The 22039-nt window shown below is 42.4% G+C and overlaps 1 protein-coding gene and 1 pseudogene across 1 annotated transcript; both read left to right on the forward strand.

The window, feature by feature from the left end:
* Window positions 1–17010, forward strand: part of LOC121324003 — a 29010-nt pseudogene extending 12000 nt beyond the window's left edge.
* Window positions 17011–18240: 1230 nt separating this feature from the next.
* Window positions 18241–21614, forward strand: LOC121324767 (THO complex subunit 3). Its single transcript, XM_041266928.1, has 6 exons — window positions 18241–18572; window positions 18761–18917; window positions 19434–19638; window positions 19933–20094; window positions 20534–20634; window positions 20883–21614. Exons 1-6 carry the CDS (start codon window positions 18351–18353, stop codon window positions 21044–21046), a joined length of 1011 nt encoding a protein of 336 aa, XP_041122862.1. The 5' UTR covers window positions 18241–18350; the 3' UTR covers window positions 21047–21614.
* Window positions 21615–22039: the final 425 nt, after the last annotated feature.

The following is a 22039-nucleotide window of genomic DNA, read 5'->3' on the forward strand; positions in this document are numbered from 1 at the left end:
CATTCTTCAGCATGATAATGACCCGAAACAGACCTCAATGTTGTGCAAGAACTATCTGGCGAAGAAGGAAAGTAAAGGACAATTCAATCTAATGACCTGGCCTCCCCAGTCTCCAGACCTCAATCCCATAGAACTTGTATGTGATGAACTGGACAGAAGATTCAAAGCAAAGCTACCCACAAGTGACCTACATCTCTGGGAATTGCTGCAGAAGAGCTGGGAAGACATGTCGGGTGATTTCCTGCTGAAACTTGTTAACCAAATGCCTTGTGTTTATGAGGGCAAAGGCAAAGGGTGGCTATTTTGAGGAATCCAAGATTTAGAGACAATTTTCAATTTTCTTGAACATTGCTTTGATACTCCTTATGTTTTGTTTTGTATATTGTAACATGTGTTTTCATTTTCAAGTATTTACAGAAACGTATACAACTTTTGACTGGTACTGTATATATATATATATATATATATATATATATATATATATATAATTAAATATATATATATATATTATATATATATATATATAATATATATATATATATCATATATATATATATATATTATATATATATATATCGATATATCTATAGATATAGCTATATATATATTTAACATATATTAAATAAAACATATTCCATAATACCGGGGAACTGACAAACCCACATAGTAAATTAAATTAAACACATATGCTAACCAACAGAAACCAAGTGCTGGTCATATTGGCAGTGTCGCTGAGCTGAAATGTGTATACACTAATGTAGCAGGCATCCCCTTGCTCTCTCCAGCTCATGCTGCACTGACCTGCTGCTGTGTGCCTACGTGCGAGAAGGCAACTAGAGCAGTGCATTTAAGGCAAGAAATCACTTTTCAATGAAAACAGTTCAATACTTCACTGTCAGGACAGCAGCTCTGTAAATTGTTGAGAATACTGTTTCTATTAAAACACTTCCCTGGGGGAGGAGTCTTTATGATGTGGCCATCATGAATAATTCATGGTCTGTAATAATACACTTGAGCCACATACCAGCCTTGTTTTAATTACTGCTGCATTATGCATATAGACACAACGCTAGCCGATGTTAAAATTATAATGTACTTGTTTTTTTATATAGCCACAATACACAGCTCCTTAAATATTCACTGTACCTCAGACAGCCTTCTTCTATAGAAGGACCCTTGTGGCACTGCATCGCTGTCGAGATTCCAGCAACCCTTTACTGCCTCACATCGCTGTACCTGACGCTACCATGTCCCCTTAACTGTCACCTCTCTCTGTGGGATGTAATCAAAGGGTAACGTGTTCTCTTGTAAAGGCAAGCTGCACTCCTTTTACAGTAAAATTAGAGATATGTTGAGACCTCGAGAGTATTCCAAGATTTTCCTTAACTCATGGAAAGATTACTGCAATCTTTCATTAGAAAACCGTACATGCCCAGTGTTCTTTCTACAGTACGGCATTGCAAACTGTTATTCCAGGTGCTTCAATGTCTCTTTAATGCTGTGGTCATTTCCTGTTTTATTCTACACTATACATCCTGATGACGAGCAGCACAGGAGAGATCGCGTGTGTTTTATGTTTATAGATATTTGAAATAAACACTGCCTCCCAGAAAGACTGAAGCGTTCTAGAACACAAAACACAGAACTGATCTCTCCTGCAGTCTCCCAAACCTCATTCTCTGGACCTTGTTACAGGGCATGGCAAATTTACTAGGAATTTCTATACAGATAACTGTGTTAATCATCTGCAAAAGGTTATTGCATATATCGATGCAAAACAATAAATACATACATGAAAAAGGCTTTCAAATAATCTATCAGAGTTAGAACCTTAATATCCATTTACACTTGCATGAGCCGGGGGCTTTAGCAAAAGGAACAGCACCGCTGGTTTCCACTCGCAGTGGTAGATGGCATTGACCCAAGCACGCAATAGACCCAGGCTGCAATGATGTTGGAATATTAAGGTGCACATGTCCAGCTGGGAGCCCCAGGCAGATGAGCAAAGGGCATGGCGTGTGGCTGCAGAGGTTGATAGACAACAAGGTCAAGGAGAAATAAACATATTCTTGTTGTATTGAATTATTTGCTTTTGCAACATTATCCTGAGGGTTCCATTTGTTCTGTCCTGTGGGTATGAATTATGTATCCAATCAAAGAACAAAGGGGTTTCATTAGAGGGTTTTCACTTTTAAAGGCTGCGTTCTGGCAGCAGTGATACAGCCTATTGGCGTCCTTCTGGCCGTGTCATTCTTTTATGCCTCTGTCATGGCATGTCACAGGCAGGGAAGGCTGCTGTAATGTAGCAGAGTGGACAGTGTGCTATGAAACAGGATTCCCTCACACTGTAAGCTACATTCAGCTGATCGGGCTACAGCAGCCGGGTGTATTAAATAGCCTGTGTGTTTAACAGTATAAATGCTCATTGAACCGTAACCCATTGGTAACAATAAATAGATGCTAATTGGATTAGCTGCTGTGGATGTAGTCCATAATACATGGAACTCAAGAAGCCTATTCCATTGTAAAATCTAGTCTTTGTCATTGTATTTTGGCCGCTGTTGTTATTTTTCTGGCTTTCACAAAATACCTATCAGCTGCGAGAGTCTACAGTATAAAATGGGATAGATATCATTCACTTTGCATCACATTTCCTCCAACAGTATATGTTTCTGCTTATTCAGCATTGGGTCAAGCCTTATTAAAGACTCTTATTCACAAACCAATACCTGTAATCTCTCAGTAAGTTGACACACATGTGCCTTTGCCAAAGAGTCAGAAAGGCTTGTATCTAGTATATTGTGTTGGCAAAGTCTTATATTGCAATTGTCCACAATGGGACGGCGGCACTGTGTTCTGAGAGTGGGAGGCATTTAGTCAAGTGTCTGCCTCGTGGTTAGCCATGTGGAAAAGTAATATATGAGTAAAGCAGAGAACTATGGCGCCATAAGGTTCTGTTTGTCAGTTGTTCACTAATTTGAGACCATTCACTTCAGTGCCTGCTTCATTGATGACAATATGGGCAGCAGCAGCAGCAGGACCCCGCTATCCTGGGTAAATAATGTTCAGTTCAGGTATAACATGATTGTGTATAAATACGCAGCAACAATATGTAGTGAATTGCTGTACACAAGTCAGCATGTCTTAAAATAATGCTCTTATGCTGGTTCTCTTACCCGTATGTCAGTGAGCATCAACAAGGAATTCAAAATGTTGTTGAATTCCTTCATTCTGGCTCATTCTGTATTGCTTTGTAATTGTTTTCATATGTCTTATTAACACCTGCAACATTATCACTGATCCCCTTAGTGTGAGGCTGAAGATCAAGTGTTTAACTTTAAGGCACATGAGGTATGTTTTCTGTCTGTTTTTCAGTTTCTCAAATGGTTATTGAAGAAGTGAGTGTGCTGCAGACTCAGCTGGAGATCGAAAAGTCATGCAGGGAAAACGCAGAAGCCTTGGCTACAAAGGTAACAGATCACTTTTTTTAAACATGTGTCAACAGTGAGGAAGCTTGAATAAACAAGCAGCTCAGCCTGTGAACAGCATGCCGTAGAGTGTCGGATTTCATATACAGCAATATATTGTATTATTAAAAGCAATGGGCCAGATTCACAATCGTTTTCCTCCAAATGTTAATAAGCATATTTTGCAATCCTAAAACAATCCTAAAGATAAGGATGCTCATCTTACAAATGCATTGTGTGCATTATCATAACTGGGATCTGCATTTGCATATTTCTGTTACAATGTAAAATAGGTGATTTTCCTTTGTGGTTTTTGAGCATGGAATCAACTGTAACTTTCTCAGCTTGCTTGGCAATGCATAGTGGTTTTCAGGTACAAGCTTCCAACATTTTGAAATCCACTGTACCGTTAACAAACACTGAACTTCATCGGATAACGTATCTGACAATGTGCAATACGCTCACTTGTTTTGTTTAGATGTTTTACTATTAAAATGAATTTGCAATCCATGTCAAGCTTACCAAACACCTATGTGTATGGGGAGAATAAGCAAAGTGGTATGGATAATGCAAGCATGCCCTTTTGCTGTTGTTTTAGCTGAACTGTGAGAACAGGAAGCTGAAGTACTTGAGCCTGTCTTCCCGGCCCTGCCTGGATGAGCTGCTGCCCAGTATCTCAGACTGCATCGCACTAGAGGAGGAGGCTGAGCCCCAGGACCCCAGCCCAGACTCCTACACCCAGTACCAGCAGCAGGTCAAAGGTGAGCAGCCTGCCTGGCAGCACACAGGCCCCGTCCTCATTGGCTGGATTTATAGGCGGCACTGAGGAAGCCCAACAGTGTTGCAATGGACTTCATTGAGTTGTTTTGATTTACACTGAGGCAACCCACAAAATCGATTCCGTGCCTGGTGTACATAACCAGTACTGCCACACAGCACCAGTGCATGGGTCTCATTAACATACAGTTAGCATGGTGATGCAAGCATTTATCGTTTCTTGCTTATACAGGTGTTGGACATAACAATAGAAGAAAAAAAAACATGACATATGTGCTTTAGTAAATGTAATGGCAATCCATTTACTAAAGTGTTTTAAAATATGTATTCAAAAAGGTAATTCTGGAGCAAACTTTCCACCCCCATTTTCCTTCTTCTTGGTGTGAGTGTTTCGGGCAGTGCTGTGTGATGTACTGCAGTTACAGATTCAGTGACATGAGATGAGGTGAAGAACTAAATGCAAACGAGCCCGGCTGTTTTGCATTGTGGTTAAAGTGCTTATTTGAGGTGTGCGTGCTCAGGCCCAGCCTCCAACCCTGTTGCATTAACATAGGCATCTGTAGTCCCGCGTACCCGTGCAGACTCCACTGGAATGCAGTGCGTGGGATTTGTACTGTGATGCACTGTACTGCAGTGCACTGCATTGAGAGTTCTCCCGTGTTTTAGATCTACAGGAGACGGTCAGCGCACTGCTGGAGGAGAAGAAACAGTTAACCTGCCAGCTGCAAGAACAGCAGAATCATATAGAAGAGCTGAGTGTGCGAGTAAGTGCTGAGTACACTCTTCTAGTCGGAGAGGTTAGGGAGCTGCATGAAGTCATTCACAGCCTTTCAGAGCAGGAAGCTGCATTAGGTCTGCAGTAACAGCAGAATAAATTGGACAAGCTTGATTCTGCACTGCTGATTTTAATATGCTGTGCCTGCTGTCCTTTAACTCATTAGGTGCCCCTTAGTACAATGGTTTAAAAACTAGTTTGCAGTAATATTAGCTACTACTTTAACAGTATCATTGCTGCTTTCCCCCAGAGGATGAAAAGATTGGTTATGGCCTTATAGCATGCTTCCTTTTGGTCATGTTAGCATGTTAGGTGTACAGGTTGTAACATAGACTGAAGGGGTGATAAATATGGTAATCTGTTTTTTTTTCAGATAGAAAAGCAACAGGCAGACATGAAGGAACTACATGAAACCACTGAGGCCCAGAGCAAAATAATAAAGCGATTCAACAGAGGTGAGTGTACAGGCTCTTATACTCACTGTACAGGACACAGAGCAGAGGGAGGCTCTTATACCCTCTGTATAGGACACAGAGCAGAGGAAGCTGTTATACTCACTGTATAGGACACAGACCAGAGGGGGACTCTTATACTCACTGTACAGGACACAGAGCAGAGGGAGGCTCTTATACTCACTGTACAGGACACAGAGCAGAGGGAGGCTCTTATACTCACTGTACAGGACACAGAGCAGAGGGAGGCTCTTATACCCTCTGTATAGGACACAGAGCAGAGGAAGCTGTTATACTCACTGTATAGGACACAGACCAGAGGGGGGCTCTTATACCCTCTGTACAGGACACAGAGCAGAGGAAGCTGTTATACTCACTGTATAGGACACAGACCAGAGGGGGGCTCTTATACTCACTGTACAGGACACAGAGCAGAGGGAGGCTCTTATACTCACTGTACAGGACACAGAGCAGAGGGAGGCTGTTATACTATCTGTACATGAAACAGAGCAGAGGGAGGCTGTTATACTCTCTGTATAGGACACAGAGCAGAGGAAGGCTGTTATACTCTCTGTACAGGACACAGAGCAGAGGGACGCTCTTATACTCACTGTACAGGACACAGAGCAGAGGGAGGCTGTTATACTCTCTATACAGTAATCAGTCTCCCTCCAGCACAGAGTAGGGTCCTGTACCTAAGCACACATGATTGAAAAGTAAAGTGAGTGCATAATATAATAGAAGCTAGCTATCCGAGGTTCTGGTGCTGTATTTGAATGAATTGGCAGTAAGGGAAGGCAATGCTATATAGATAGATAGGGTACTATAGTATTGGCATGGCATGGTGCAGTCTGAGTCACTGTCAAAATAACTTCTGCCCCCACAATGAAGATACTGAAGGGTTGTTACTTGTTATAACAAAGGTGAATATCTGAAATAGAAACTGTCTGCAAGAGCTCTTTGAACCACGCTGGCAAACACCTGCTTGTTAAGGGAGTGAGAATGATATCCTTCCATTAGCACCGCCTGTGTAGTGAACCGACACATCAGAAACCCCCCCTTGGGGGAAGCCGTGACTCATAGACCATAGAGATCAGCCCTGAGCGGAGAGAAAGGCGGACCCTCGAGAATGTTCTGGTCGATATGAGGGGAATGGAATGCCAGGCCAGCAAGTCACTTTGCCCTCGTTTCTGTTCATTTTAATAGCTTTGTGTTCCAATAAAAGCAGTGGTGTGATGAGTCATACCTGATCGAACCACACAAGCCAGTGGAGAAATGGTGTGAGCTGGGGCAAGGTGAATTCATTAGCAGTGTGGGGTTTGTGCCCCTGCATTTCATCATGGCCAGCAGGGTGGTTATTGTCATGTAAAGCAGGCGTGTGCTGATGCTCGTACTTATCCTATTTATCGGCAGGTATTAAATAAATCCATTAATTTAAAGTGTTGATTTCAGATGAAGGAAAGCTGTTCATCCTTCACCTTTACAATTGAGTACCAAACAATGGCAATTAGCTTCCGATTTGGAAGAACATTTTCCTCACATTCAATAATATTTTCATTGTCAGTTCTATGGCAGCGCTCCACATGAATGCAGAATTTGCTTTCAATCAGCTTTGCCATTGATTGATACTCAGTTGTAAAGTTGATGGAAGAACAGCTTTTCTTTTTGATGTCACCACACATTTACGAATGGATTTCATTCATACCCGCCGATATATGCTTCTTAAAGGCAATTACAAATACAAATGATGAGTGTCAGCACACCCCTAATGCAAACTAGACCAGCATACCATCCGAATCAAAGGAAAGAACCTTCCCTAATCATGCCTACTTAGCTGCTGAGCAGATCTGAGACCAAGCTGGTGTATCTGCAGGAAACACCTCTCCCTATTGAAGCGAAATGCATGATTGTTATCTCTCTGAAAACCGAAAGGACACACTGTTATAAATAAAGCCTTTGGCACCTGCGACGTCAGCGCCTTCAGCAGGATTTCATGTGGGCGGTTCCATATGCTGCTCCAACTAGACAGAACACCCGCAAAATGCAGCCATTAATGCAATTCCCATTCTCCACACGAATGGGATGACCTCCCTGACCACACCAGCACCCCAGAGAGTGAGTGGGTCTGTGTGTGACCCTGGCTTCTAATATGATTTTCTAATATGATTTTCAACGGTGTGGGTAAAATGAAGGAACTACATGAAACCACTGAGGCCCAGAGCAAAACAATAAAGCGATTCAGCAGAGGTGAGTGTCATGACTCTCCCCGCACAGGGAGGCTGTTATACTCACTGTACAGGACACAGAGCAGAGGGAGGCTGTTATACTCACTGTACAGGACACAGAGCAGAGGGAGGCTGTTATACTCACTGTACAGGACACAGAGCAGAGGGAGGCTGTTATACTGACTGTACAGGACACAGAGCAGAGGAGGCTGTTGAGCCTTCTGATATAATGAATGTATAAAAGCACAGTACTTCTCTCTATTTTTACATGCCCTTGAGATCAAAAGGTTATAGGTCTTGTGGGAGGGGGGTGTCTTGTTAAATATATTGGAACTCAATAAGTCACTCAATAAATAAACTATCACCAGATTTAAACAAACTCTTCCTTAGGTTCTCGGGAGATCTGCTGTCCAGCTCTCAGGCTCTCTCACGCACACACACACACACACACACACACAGAGACCCTCACACACACACACACACACACACACACACACACACACACACACACACAGACCCTCCCTCACACACACATGCAGACACAAAGCTCTGGCGACACTGCGGAATGATGTAATCCCCAGTAGGCCTCTGTAGTCTGGCATGCAAGACAGCCCCCCCCCCCCCCCCCCCCCCCCCCCCCAACCCCTTACACACACAGAGCTGCGCCCAGCTGATCTGACTGGATTTAACATGCTTTTTATGCAGCCCTGCAGCATCTCCACTACATCTTTCTGACAGGCAGTCTGCACGTCAACAGAAAAGAATCATTATCCTGCCCCAGTGCCGACACTGTCTCTTCATTTGAGTTTCTCAGTTTCCTTTTTCTTGCTTTGATTGAAACAGAGAATTTAAGCTTGAATCAAGAAGTATGATCTGCCACTGGGGCAACATATAAAGGTTGACCTCGAGGTCATGCTGCATTATAAACAGTGTCAGTTTTCAGCTATAACAGGTCTTTAGCTGAACAGTTGAGCCATTCTTCAAAATGACCCCAGTGCACTGCACAGTAGACCATCCAGAGTTATGCACTGGGTTGCAAGGATGTAATCCAAGCTGAATAATTTATTGAACATAATATTGAGTCACAGCTGTGTTCGTAAGGTATTGCAGATGTGTGCAGATGAGATGACCTAGTGTAGCCTTAATGAAACTAAATACTGTATGCTAAGACTAACTGCAGCATTGCCTCTGCACACAGTTTCAATGATGGCGACAAAAGAGTATGGGAATCTGAGAGAACAGCTGGACCTGGAGCTGAGCCTGAGGGAGAAAGCAGAGTCTTATGCACATGAGGTACACTGGAAACCGCGCCGGGCTCTGTGTGTCATTGTGTGTGTGTGTGTGTGTGTGTGTGTGTGTGTGTGTGTTTACATTTTGTTCTGTTCATGCATATTTATGTGTTCTTTAAAAACTGGTATGCTGTAGCCGGGGCTATAACCACTGAACTACTCAAACCCACTACCTTCAACATTGCAGCCCAACACTAACCACTGAGCTCCTCATACCCCCTATCTTCCACACTGCAGCCCAACACTAACCACAGAGCATTTTGAATTCTAACCACAGAGCTAAGTGTTTATAACAGCTAATCATCAGTGTTGAAGGCAGTGGATTTTAGCGTTTTCTGAAGCCTTTAGATACTGATACTAAAAGCCAAAGCAGCTTGGAATTTGCTAATTAGTTGACTAGATTTTACTTTTGAACCCATAACCATGATCCACTCACAGCTGACCTGAGACCTTTCCCTTAGCCCCTTGGTGAACTGTGCGTTTCGCACACGCCAGCCCTGCTTTGCACTGCCTGAGAGCCGGCGTTTTGGCTCTGGGAAGAGCTCCAGCCGTCTGGCGTCTGCTGTGCTGACTGGGAGGATGGTGTCTGTTCACAGATGCTGATCAAACAGAAAGAAGTCAACCGGCAGAGCATGATCCTGCTGCAGCAGGCGGACCCAAGTGTGCAGCTCCTCAAGGCCCTGGAGGACGTGGCCAACGTGACCAAGACTCTGGAACAGGAGCGGCTGCAGCACCAGCGGCAGGTACAGGGAGCCAGGCAGCCCGGCGCTGGGGAGCCCTTTGTTAAAGAGGGCTGTGGAATACCATTGCAAAAGTACAGGCTAAAGTATGGTTACTAAGGGTGCAATGATTTATCGTGATACTTTCTTTACATGATAAATCCTATCATACTTCGGTGTCATTTCTATCGTGATACAAGAAGAGTAGCACAATGCAGCTTATTGTAGATCACCAAATGAATTGAATGAAGAATTAGTGTGTTTTATAGTCGGTGTAGGTGCATACTCTCCCTATCTCATTTAATGTCTTTTAACAAAATGGTCCATCATTAAATGACCATTTGATCTTCTTATGCATCATACAAGTAGCCAATCAGGACACTCACATGTATTGTGATGCCTATCGTATCGCAACCTGCATATTGCATAGGATAGGCAGGCAAGGGCAATCACAGGTAAGGATACCTGTTTATATAGTGTGGGGGGCACGGATGATGATCTAGTACCATGGCACATCATTTAGACATCACAGACACAGCCATGGCACGCATACAAACTGGTACTTTACATAGGGGCATCAATAATCTAGCATGCGGTTGCCTAACCACTATTTTGGGACAGTGCCTAACGGATAATATTGAGTGACACTAAACTGCCCGATCAAAGTTGGGAAACATAGAGATCTCCCTATGACTTCAGTAAGAAAACCACCACTGCAGTGCGGCTGCTTTTAAAGCAGTTCTCTGATAAATTGCACTGCTTGGGGATCATCCGACAAGCAGAGAAGAGGGCGTGATAATTCAGGCTCGGGTTGCAGATGTCCTGCTTGTTGGTCGGTGTCCCGCAATGGACTATTTCAGCTCCCTTATTGTTCTTGCAGTTTATTAGTGACATCCCTGGAGGGTGTGTAGGGTTTAAACTTAACACGGCTTAATGGAGATCGTGAAAGTGGCTTTGATCGTATTCACAGATGGTATAGCCAAAATAAACCTGCACAGTGTATCAATCTTTCATTGTAATGTTGTAGCCGGGAGCCACAGTTAAGAGGCTGTGCTATTTCTGAGCAGAGATCCAGGTGCAGAGTAGCTCCTCCTGTTTTGACTGAGCAGTGTGTGATCATCTGGTGACAGGAACCCACACAGCCCTCTAATCTTCTCATCACAGAGTTGACAAACTGGAAGGGCTGTTTGAGGAGGTGTAAGAACCCAGCAAGTATCCTTAGTAACCCCAGTATCATTCGCAGTAATTAAAGATGCAGCGCTAGCACCCTGTACAAGGATGGTACAAATGACAGGGAACTTAAGCAATTGATAAAACTATTATTTTGTTTTTAATGGCAATTTAATGGCAATTTAATGGCAATTTAATGGCAATTTGGCCAAAGCAGGTAGAATAGCTGTACTTTCCTTACGGAGTGTGTTTTAATCTGAATAGCGCTTGAAGATGCCCGCTGAATATAATGCTGTCCCAACACCTGCAGGAGGGTAGAGTAGTGCCCCATATACTCTGACGTCATTTCTTACCTGGTGATTTTTCCACCTAGGTGAAGGACCTGGAGGCACAGCTGCAGGAGTCTGCCCTCTGGAGGCAGCTGGGGGAAGTGCAGAAGCACTTAGAGCTGGTGGAGGAGGAGAAGCAAGAGCTGGAGCTCCGTGTGCAGAAGGCTGAGGAGAGGAGCAGCAGCATGGAACACCAGGGTGGGTGGCAGGTTACTCCACAGCACCACCTTGTGGTAGATCAGGGTTATGCAATAAGAAGAATCTAACGCTTTTGAAGTATCAGTTAAACTAATTGTAGAATTGATTTACTGTATGTTCTGTGTGATAAATGTGTTGTGTCATGGAATTCTGTCGCAGGTTTGTACAGTACTAATGCAATAATTTATCCCTCTCAACAGTGCTAGAACTGCAGGAAAAGCAGAAGAGCTGGAATTCAGCACCAGTGCCAGCTCCCTCAGCAACAGCGTGGGGGGAGGTCCACCCCAGGGGGTCCCAGGAGGGGGTGGTGGATCTCCACCTCCCCCTCCTCCTCCCCCTCCTCCCCCTCACGATCCAACCCACTCAGGTAAGCCAGGACTGTGAGTGTTTTATTTCATATTCTAAAGAAAAAGAAAAGAAAAAGATTATTCCCTTGCGATGCCCCAAATCATTCAAATTTTTAAAACATTACCAATTTACTCAAAGCATAGCAAACTTTGTGAAACCTGTATTACTTTATTTGTAACAGTGGAATTTGTTTTTTCTTTTATACTATGACTGTTCATTCATCAACATGTCAACACTGACCAATTATTCTAGTAGACAGTGAACTCTGATATTGGCTGTGGTTCTGATTTGTGAATCACATTATCAGTAAGGTCAGTAACTGAGGGCTGTTGATTGTGTTTTTGCTGTACAGCTCACTCATTGCAATCATGCGGAAATCTTCAAAGAGCTCCAAAGGATCGCCAAAGAGTGAGCCAGCCCCAGGGGTGCCAGGTGAGGGACTGCGCACTTTTAAACACAGGGACACAAAGCAACTTTTTCAGGGACTGTGGCTTGAGATCAAGAGACCTAGTTTGAGGCAACTTTGCTGTTTCAAACCCCAAGTCTCCCCTGGTGTGCCATGCAGTGGCCTGAAAACAAGTCCCCTGAAACCAAGTTCCAAGCCACAAAGTGGCTTTATGTTCCATCAGCTTTATAGGGGCTCACTATCAAGGGAAAGTCCCATGCTTTTAGATTTAGTTGTTCATGAAAGAAGAGTTATAATGGCACTGTCTGCACCCCAGCAAAGCCCTTCAGTGAGAGACGCACTCATGTCTAGTTGAAAGTCATTTCATTTATGACTGAAGAAGACGCTGCGTTTGAATGCAGGTCAGTCCATTCTGACAAGCTTCAGACAGTTGATAACCGTGTTCTGAGTTGTGCAAAGCTAGACTGAGCCGGACTCGTTTCTTCTTGTGTTTTTATTTGAAGCGAGCGTTGGAGTGGACGATGTGAAGGTGAAGGCAGTAAATGAGATGATGGAGAGGATTAAACATGGGGTCGTGTTGAGACCTGTGAAAGGTCAGGGTACCAAGGTAAGGGAGCAGATATACCCACACCAGGGATATGGTACAGCATTGCAATGGAAGGGTGCCACTGGAAGAATGACATTTCAGTTTATTCGTTATAAAAAATATAAGAAGCCTTAAAATGTTCTTTAAAAAAATAGTGCAGAGAATGAATAAACAGCAAACAGCTCTATATCCAAGGACTCAACAGTGACTAGAAATACTTCATGAAGAAGAAATGACCTAAAATGTTAAATATAGTAGCCATTAATACTTAAGAACATAAGAAAGTTTACAAACGAGAGGAGGCCATTCGGCCCATCTTGCTCGTTTGATTGTTAGTAGCTTATTGATCCCAGAATCTCATCAAGCAGCTTCTTGAAGGATCCCAGGGTGTCAGCTTCAACAACATTACTGGGGAGTTGATTCCAGACCCTCACAATTCTCTATGTAAAAAAGTGCCTCCTATTTTCTGTTCTGAATGCCCCTTTGTCTAAACTCCATTTGTGACCCCTGGTCCTTGTTTCTTTTTTCAGGCTGAAAAAGTCCCTTGGGTCGACACTGTCAATACCTTTTAGAATTTTGAATGCTTGAATTAGGTCGCCACGTAGTCTTCTTTGTTCAAGACTGAACAGATTCAATTCTTTTAGCCTGTCTGCATATGACATGCCTTTTAAACCCGGAATAATTCTGGTCGCTCTTCTTTGCACTCTTTCTAGAGCAGCAATATCTTTTTTATAGCGATGTGACCAGAACTGCACCCAATATTCAAGATGAGGTCTTACTAGTGCATTGTACAGTTTTAACATTACTTCCCTTGATTTAAATTCAACACTTTTCACAATGTATCCGAGCATCTTGTTAGCCTTTTTTATAGCTTCCCCACATTGTCTAGATGAAGACATTTCTGAGTCAACAAAAACTCCTAGGTCTTTTTCATAGATTCCTTCTCCAATTTCAGTATCTCCCATATGATATTTATAATGTACATTTTTATTTCCTGTGTGCAGTACCTTACACTTTTCTCTATTAAATGTCATTTGCCATGTGTCTGCCCAGTTCTGGCTCTTGTCTAGATCATTTTGAATGACCTTTGCTGCTGCAACAGTGTTTGCCACTCCTCCTACTTTTGTTTCATCTGCAAATTTAACAAGTTTGCTTACTATACCAGAATCTAAATCATTAATGTAGATTAGGAATAGCAGAGGACCTAATACTGATCCCTGTGGTACACCACTGGTTACCACACTCCATTCTGAGGTTTTTCCTCTAATCAGTACTTTCTGTTTTCTACATGTTAACCACTCCCTAATCCATGTACTACTTTCTCTACTTTCTGTCCTGTATTCTTTGCTTTTCTGTGAAATCTGTTCCTGCCAATGACGATGCACACATCCCTCTGGAAAAAGCCGAGCAGAGCTGTCCTTTGAATAATAATGTTTTTTTCTTCCTTCTTTCCTGTGATCCACTTAAAGAGAAGATTTGGTTCAAAGGTGAGTCAAGAGCTATTACTAAAGATACAACAAGCACAGTTTCATTTCACTGATACAGAGTATAAGAAAGTGACTATGAAAGAATCTTTTTCCAGGACAGTGGCCCTGCAGCGTCTCTGGTGTAAAAGCACACAGGCTTCCCTTTAGCGAGCAGTTATTAGACTGTTAATTGGGAGCTTGTAGCTGGCCAGTTGTCACAGTGCCCTGTTTTAGTATGTATGTATCGGTTATTATTATTATTATTATTATTATATTATTATTATTATTATTATTATTATTATTATTATTGTCTTGTTCCAGACACTGTGACAAGGGCTTTGTTTTGTGTTTGCCAGGAGAAGCTCAGCAATGACCTGTGGGATTGCATGCGATTAGAGCAGCTTTTCAACAGCCACAGTGCTTATAGAAAACTTAATTAGGGATAACACTTTCAAATGATGGCCGCAAATGCATAATGAATTTCGACTGAACACCACAGGAATATCGCTGGAATATCTTCTGCTCTTCCTCTGAGCTCTGAAAGTCATTCATTTTGAATTGAGCCCCCTGTTAATTCACATGGATTCTATTACCCATATTCCTTCCATGTTGCATTGTAACAGATGATGTTGATCACATGCTTCACACCACTGCTTTTCTGGCTTGTGGGTTTAAAGCATGCTCACAGTGCTTTCCATCTAAACAGGCTCACTTTGCATGGCTCTAGTGTGCAACTAGGAATGACAGGTCTTTGTAAATGCGCTGCTCTCTGAAGATGTGTAATGTTTGTATCTCAGCAGCAGCTGCCACAGATGCCAGCCCCTGAGGAAACAGCCCAAGAGAGTGCGATGGAGGAACTGAAAGGAATTCTGGTACTGCATCTCTTTTTTGTCATTCTGATAAAGATTGAGGGGAAATATATACTGATTTCTTACAGGCTTTTTATGTATCAGTTTCTTAAATTATGTAAAAGATCAAACAGTGAAACACGAGACGCTGCACATTTCAGAGGATGTTTTGCTTGAATGCGGTCTCCCTTGGTGTGACAGGAAACGGTGAAGAAGAGTCCGAGCAGAGGGTTTCCTGAAGTGGCTCAGACTAAGAAGGACAGTGAACTGGAAGTGATTCTGCGAAGGAGGAGGAAGCAGAACTGTGACCTGAGCTCTGGAGGTAACCCTCCCAGCCCCTACTCATGCTTTACTCATCTTACTGTATATAACTCTGATTCCATTACTTCCAACTTGTGGTGGTGAGATCCCAGGCTAGTCTTTGGGTTGCTGAAATGGAAATTTATCTCTTTCAGATGTCAAGGGTGGGGAGATGAGTAAGGTTTCATCTTCGGAGAGCTTGAATGCCAGAAACAGCTTGGACTCCAGCAAAGAGACTGTGCAATCCTGCCATGGGGGAAGCACGCGCAGCTCTCTGTCTGAGAAGGGCTCCGACGGGGGAACAAACAGCTGCTGTAACAGGTAACTTTAATGCACACAGTGCATTTCTCAATATGCTTCATTGAGACTTCTCAGTGCTTTATACTATGAGTTCAACATAGTTTACCATGTTTTTAAATAGCCTTTTAATATAATTTGCAATGCTTACCTTTTTTTTTTTTTTTTACCATGCTTTCACTATGTCTTATTATACCTTGCTATGCTGTGAGCCAAGTCATACGCGTCCATCTGTCAGTGTGTGTGTGTGTGTGTGATTGCTGCTGTTCTTCTTTTCCAGCTGTGAGGACGGAGAAAGGAGACATTCTGCTGGGAAGTGTGTTCAGTCCAACGGGACCAGCATGGATCTACCTAACCATGGCAAGCAGAGCACCGAAACGCCAGCCTCCCAGGTCGTCTCTGACCCTGTGACCACAAGCACGGACGCAGAGTGCTAAACTTGGCATCACACGCAACGGCCTCCCCTGGGCCTGCGGCAGGACAGCTGCACAATTTGCACACAGTTTAAAACTTTTTGTAACTTTAGGTGCCCGATTGTAAAGTTTCACTTGGAGTTTGTAATGCACATGCTCTCTGCCGGTGTGGGTTTGCGTCGCACAGTTGTCTTATTCGATAGATCAACTGTACCTTATTTCTTATGTATGTTCAAAAAAAATATTTCAGGTGACCTTAAAGCCTTCCTAGTTAATAAAAGTATAATCCTAAACCACAAGGGTTATGAGTTTTAAAATAATGTTGTTTTTTTTCAGTTTTGAATGATAGATTATTCTCCAAAACACATTAAATAGCACTGCTTAATATTCCAAGAGTTTCCTTTAGATACCCATATACATGGTGTCAACAGAAAAGTGATTTAAGGTGATGGACTTGTGTAGAATTTGCAGTAGTACCCCGATACCACTGCAGTGGTTGACTGATTCAGTTGCACAGTGTTTGCCTAATCTGTTGAGAGCCCTATGTGGATGAATGAAGCTATATTAGTGTGGGTTTTTTTAAGTTGCTATTGACTCCTTATTTCTGATTCACTCACAATTTCAATGAATGACTCATTTAGTGATTGCCTTCATCAGTAATTCAGATTCAATATAATGCAAATGCTACAAGAATTCAGCGTGAATAAGGAAACGGCAGTATTAGAGAACATTCCCTTTCGTAGCTGGCTAGCTGTATACCATCTTAACTCCAGCTTTGTTTTGCCATCTTATTACATCGCAATGCTGTGTGATAGTGTTTTGTGGGTGTGTGAAACGGGTTTACTGGCCCCTGGCTAAGGTTTCAATTTAAGGCGGGGGTGGGGGTGGGGGGTGGCGGTTCCATTCTGGGGCTGCTATTTTAACCACGTAACTGCTGACTTTCATTCATTGCAGGCTGTATTTTTTTTTAAAGCAAGTAATAAAGTTTTGTCCGTTTCACTACGCTGAGGTCGTTTTCTTTATTCCCCTGTTTATACTGCCCTCTTGTGGCACATTTCAAGCTATATATTCCATTGGTCTTTACTTTTTAAATGGCTGTGTTTGTTCATGCCTTAGTTTTAAATACGATCATTTTAACACTGCAAGATTAATTTAACTGCCTGTTACATTATTGAGGAAGACACCGAAAGGTCCAATTTACAAACTTTTTAGTTTGAGAAAGAGGATGAATTGGTGTAAATGTCATAAGAACTTTGACATTTTTAAACGATCAATATAGCAAAATTATAAGGTCATCTTTATTTTAATATTGCATTCTGTTTAGGTCCTTACAAAATACCCTGCAGTAACTGCAATACGAATACAGTAAACTGCAGTATGGTGTGACCCAGTGCATCTCTGATGCAGAGTAATACATGAACTGCACAAGGGATTCATGTTACACTGTGATCTCTATCTGAACCAAACAAGTTAAAAAGTAATTTCCTGGAATCGGGAAGCACAGCCAATGGTTAAATGAGGATTCTCCAAACAATCCCATTATTAGAGTAACACAAGAATGACTGCAGATGTCTAAAGGTAAGGAGAATGTAAAAGAACAATAACGATGTGGTATTTATACCGGGGTCTCGATGCTTCGCAGCACTGCATCGTTATCATGCCGATGTTTCTCCATGCAAAACAAACAATAAAGCGTCAGTTAATATGATAAAACACAGGCAGGTTGGTAAAGCATGGCCAGCTGTCAGCTGTGATAGGTGTAGTATAAGCTTGGGCAAGTTTGCCAATACCTGTATGTGAAAATCACAACTGCTAGGTTATGCTTGACCAGGATTATGATAATCCCTTGCTTTGGTTTCAATTACCTTTTGTCACAGAAAGAAAATCGATCTACATATACTGTAACACCGATCAAGCAATCTCTTGCAATATACATCGTTATTTACTTTCTTTATGAATTTCTATTATACTTTTTTTGTCGTAATTGAGGGATTCTATACCGCCGTTTGTGTACATGCCCGATATGTGCAAACTCGGTACTACAGGTTGAATGGCATTATGTGCTCTGTCAATAAAGTTTTTTGAGAGTCTCTGGTCGAGCTATACCATTAGTGTTTTTACGGAAGAAGCATGTATATATTAGAAATCTTCGACGACAGCAAATATTAATTTTAAGAAACAAATACAATTTTGTCTGTAATTATAAAAAGGTAAATTTGAATATTGTCTCACGTAGCCTCTGATAAGTGACGTTGCGGGGAGTTGGTGCACCGCCACCCCCAGCGATGGATTGTGCTCAGCGATCTCTTTTAATCGACTCCAGCAACATGGCTTCCCAGTACTACCAGGAGATGCAGGATAGCTTCAGAAACAACAATAAGAGCCGGGAATTTGCGGCTCACTCGGCCAAGGTGCACTCGGTCGCTTGGAGCTGCGACGGCAGGAGGTTGGCTTCGGGCTCCTTTGATAAAACTGCCAGTGTGTTCGTGTTAGAGAAAGATCGGCTGGTAAGAGCGGGATGTTGGGGAGTTGGAATGCCAATGTTTTACTTTTCTAGATTGTTTACCGTCTTGTACTGAGCCCAGCTATCCATCAGTTAGCTTCGGTTTTAGGGTAGAGCTGATCTTTTCTAATAGAGATTTCCACATGTGTGCGGAGAGATGATGTGTATGTGTGTTTCATGGCCGCGTTTTAGGTGAAGGAGAACAACTACCGAGGCCACGGGGACAGCGTTGATCAGCTCTGTTGGCACCCGACTAATCCAGACATCTTCGTCACAGCCTCGGGAGACAAAACTATCCGCATCTGGGATGTGCGGACGACAAAATGCATTGCAACAGTCAACACCAAAGGTGAGAAGCTATATATATATATATATATATATATATATATATATATATATATTATAGACACACACACGCAGTAAGTCGTGTGCATAGTTATTAGAACACCACATTGCTTGTTTCATGTAAGATGACTAATGTTTCTAGAAATTCATAAATCTGTTTGTGTGCAAAGTTCAATAAATGACAAATCTTGAGGTGTTCTAATATTAGACTACATAACCTTACCTTAAATCCAAGGTCAGAGCACATTGCAGCCTGGGAAAGCAGGTGTGTGTTCCCTTGTTAAGGTCCTTTACAGCATTTCATCCACTAGTTGAGGATTATCTGTGTTCTATTGTGACAGGGGTGGAAATAAGTCTCCTATTGCATAGCAGTTTCATAGAGTCCAGATTTTAATATGAGTGCTAGAGTATCGGTAACAAGCTCAGCTACGTCTGATTAAACTCCTATGTGATGGGAGTCTCATTTCCATCTCTGATGTGAGGTGGTTATCGGGTGATGACTGAATGCTTGCGTTCCAAGGGGAGAATATCAATATCTGCTGGAGCCCAGACGGACAGACCATCGCTGTTGGGAACAAAGATGACGTCGTGACCTTCATTGATGCCAAAAGCCACCGGTCCCGTGCAGAGGAGCAGTTCAAATTCGAGGTGAACGAGATCTCCTGGAACAACGACAACGACATGTTCTACCTGACCAATGGCAACGGCTGCATCAACATCCTCAGGTGGGAAATGTGTGCGTGTGGATACTGCATTTTGTCAGGTGAGAGTTTTTGTCTGTGTGTACCTGTGTAAATGCATTAATTACCACCTTTGTAACCAATCAGACACTTTTGTTGCAGTAAGTTATGTTGCGATACACTACTGCTTTTGGTTTCAGTAGTTTTTGAAATTGAACTAGCCTGATTTGGGGGGGGGGGGATAAATAAATAAAATTCCTCTCAATGTCATGAGCATTAGGAATTTCCAGGCATTACAAACTGTGTTTTGTTAATGTGTTTATTTTTTTCCTGCTGCAGCTACCCTGAACTGAAGCCCATTCAGTCCATTAATGCCCATCCTTCCAACTGTATCTGTATCAAGTTTGACCCAACTGGGAAGTACTTTGCTACAGGCAGTGCGGACGCCCTGGTCAGCCTGTGGAATGTGGAAGAGTTGGTTTGTGTTCGCTGCTTCTCCAGGTGAGGCTGGGACGGTGGCTGCATTTCAAATACACAAACATTTACTGAGCAGGCAGGTAAGTATGACTCCCATTGCACAGCAGTTTGATCCATGCACTGGCTAATCAAGCTCATTGTAAAACCTAGAATGGGTGAGACTGCTATGCAGTAGGCATCTTATTGCCATCCCTGCTGAGACATGTGCTGATAATAAGAATGCAAGTGTTAGCTAGTGGAATTACAATATTGATAATCATGACAATAATGCCTTGTAACTGATTCTGCAGTATAAAGGGACTCCTATAATGAGGGTGCACTGTAAGATTACCCACTGGTCCAAATTATAACTTGAATACTGTAATGCTGCTTAGACAAAATGCTCTGTAGTGTCTGTTAGTCTTTGATATTTAGACATTTCTTTGTGCCTTTTAAATAAATTGATATGTTTTTATTTGTTTAGGCTGGACTGGCCTGTAAGGACCCTGAGCTTCAGTCATGATGGGAAGATGCTGGCCTCGGCATCAGAGGACCACTTCATCGACATTGCGGAAGTGGAAACAGGTAAGAGACTGCAGCAGGCTGTGTCTTCTAACTAATGAGACACAATAGATAGCCCATGATATGACAGGAAAAGTGGAATGAAAGTCCCACCTTTGTAACCTATTGTTTGGTTAATATTGGAGTGTGTTCATTGCTTCAGTTTTCTTCCCTGATGGCTGCTGAAGTAGCCCAGCTGTGAAATGCCCAGATGCATATAGCTAAGTATTTGAGATGTGAGTACGCCTTTGCTGACTGGTTTGGCTTTGCAGGTGAGAAGCTATGGGAAGTGCAGTGCGAGTCCCCGACTTTCACAGTGGCCTGGCATCCCAAGAAACCTCTGCTTGCATATGCCTGTGATGACAAGGATGGGAAATACGACAGCAACCGCGAGGCAGGCACAGTCAAGCTCTTTGGCCTGCCCAATGACTCGTAACCTGGGCGTTCTGGATTTGTGTTGAATAGTGGTGACCCTTTGCGCTCTTCAAAGGAGACAGAATGGAAAAGCCTCTGGTAACCTAACACAGTGCTTTTAAAATGTGTTGCCTGTGTTGTGACTCTCCTTGGAACCTTGAAGAGTTTTTGCTTAATGTTGTTATCTGCGAAAACAGAAATTAGAAAATGACAGCACTAGCTAATTGAAACTGCAATGAGCCAGAGAACCAAATGATGAAACACTCGGATCCCCAATTTTTTGGGAGACATTAAAAATGCATTTGGCAAAGGATTGCAAACATTTAAGAAAATCTGGGTGGGAGATCGCAATAGGAACCTTGCTAAAGCTTTAGGGCTTCCCAGACTGCATGTACAAGCTCATCACAGCTGTTGTCTTTCTGTTCTCTAATCAAATGTCATTGAAATCTTCCTCTAAATCGATTACAGAAATCCATAAAACGTGATACCAGACAGTGTCCAGCAGATGGCCCCATTTCTGCTTTAAATGTAGAACCTAGAAAAAGGGGAATTGTCACATGGAATAAAGTCAAATAAAAAATTTTGTACGATTTGTTTGGTCTACTTAAGGTATATATTGATATACCAATAATACAAGTGATAACAAGGAAAAAAAACATGAAGATCTGATTTTCAGATTTCTGCTACATCTTGCGGTGGGATTAACCTTACCTGTTTATGGACTTTCCTTGTCCCAGCATGGGGAAATGAGTATGCATGTTCATGGGTGACATGGTCTGGGGCTTGGCTTGTGTACTCTAGGCATGACCAGGAAATGCAAGACTGCATGTAGTTTTAAGAACAAGGCAAACTTCTAGCAAAGGACTTGCCAGTATCCCAAAGTGCATGTGTGTGCCCTAAATTAAGGGTAGAAAAATTGATTTTTCAAACCCTCCCCCCTCTCTTTCTCTCTTATATATATATATATATATATATATAATCTTCTTAAACTAAAATGTTTTGTGCAACAGCATTT

The sequence above is a fragment of the Polyodon spathula genome, chromosome 12 (assembly GCF_017654505.1).
Source record: "Polyodon spathula isolate WHYD16114869_AA chromosome 12, ASM1765450v1, whole genome shotgun sequence".
Classification (NCBI taxonomy): domain Eukaryota; kingdom Metazoa; phylum Chordata; class Actinopteri; order Acipenseriformes; family Polyodontidae; genus Polyodon; species Polyodon spathula.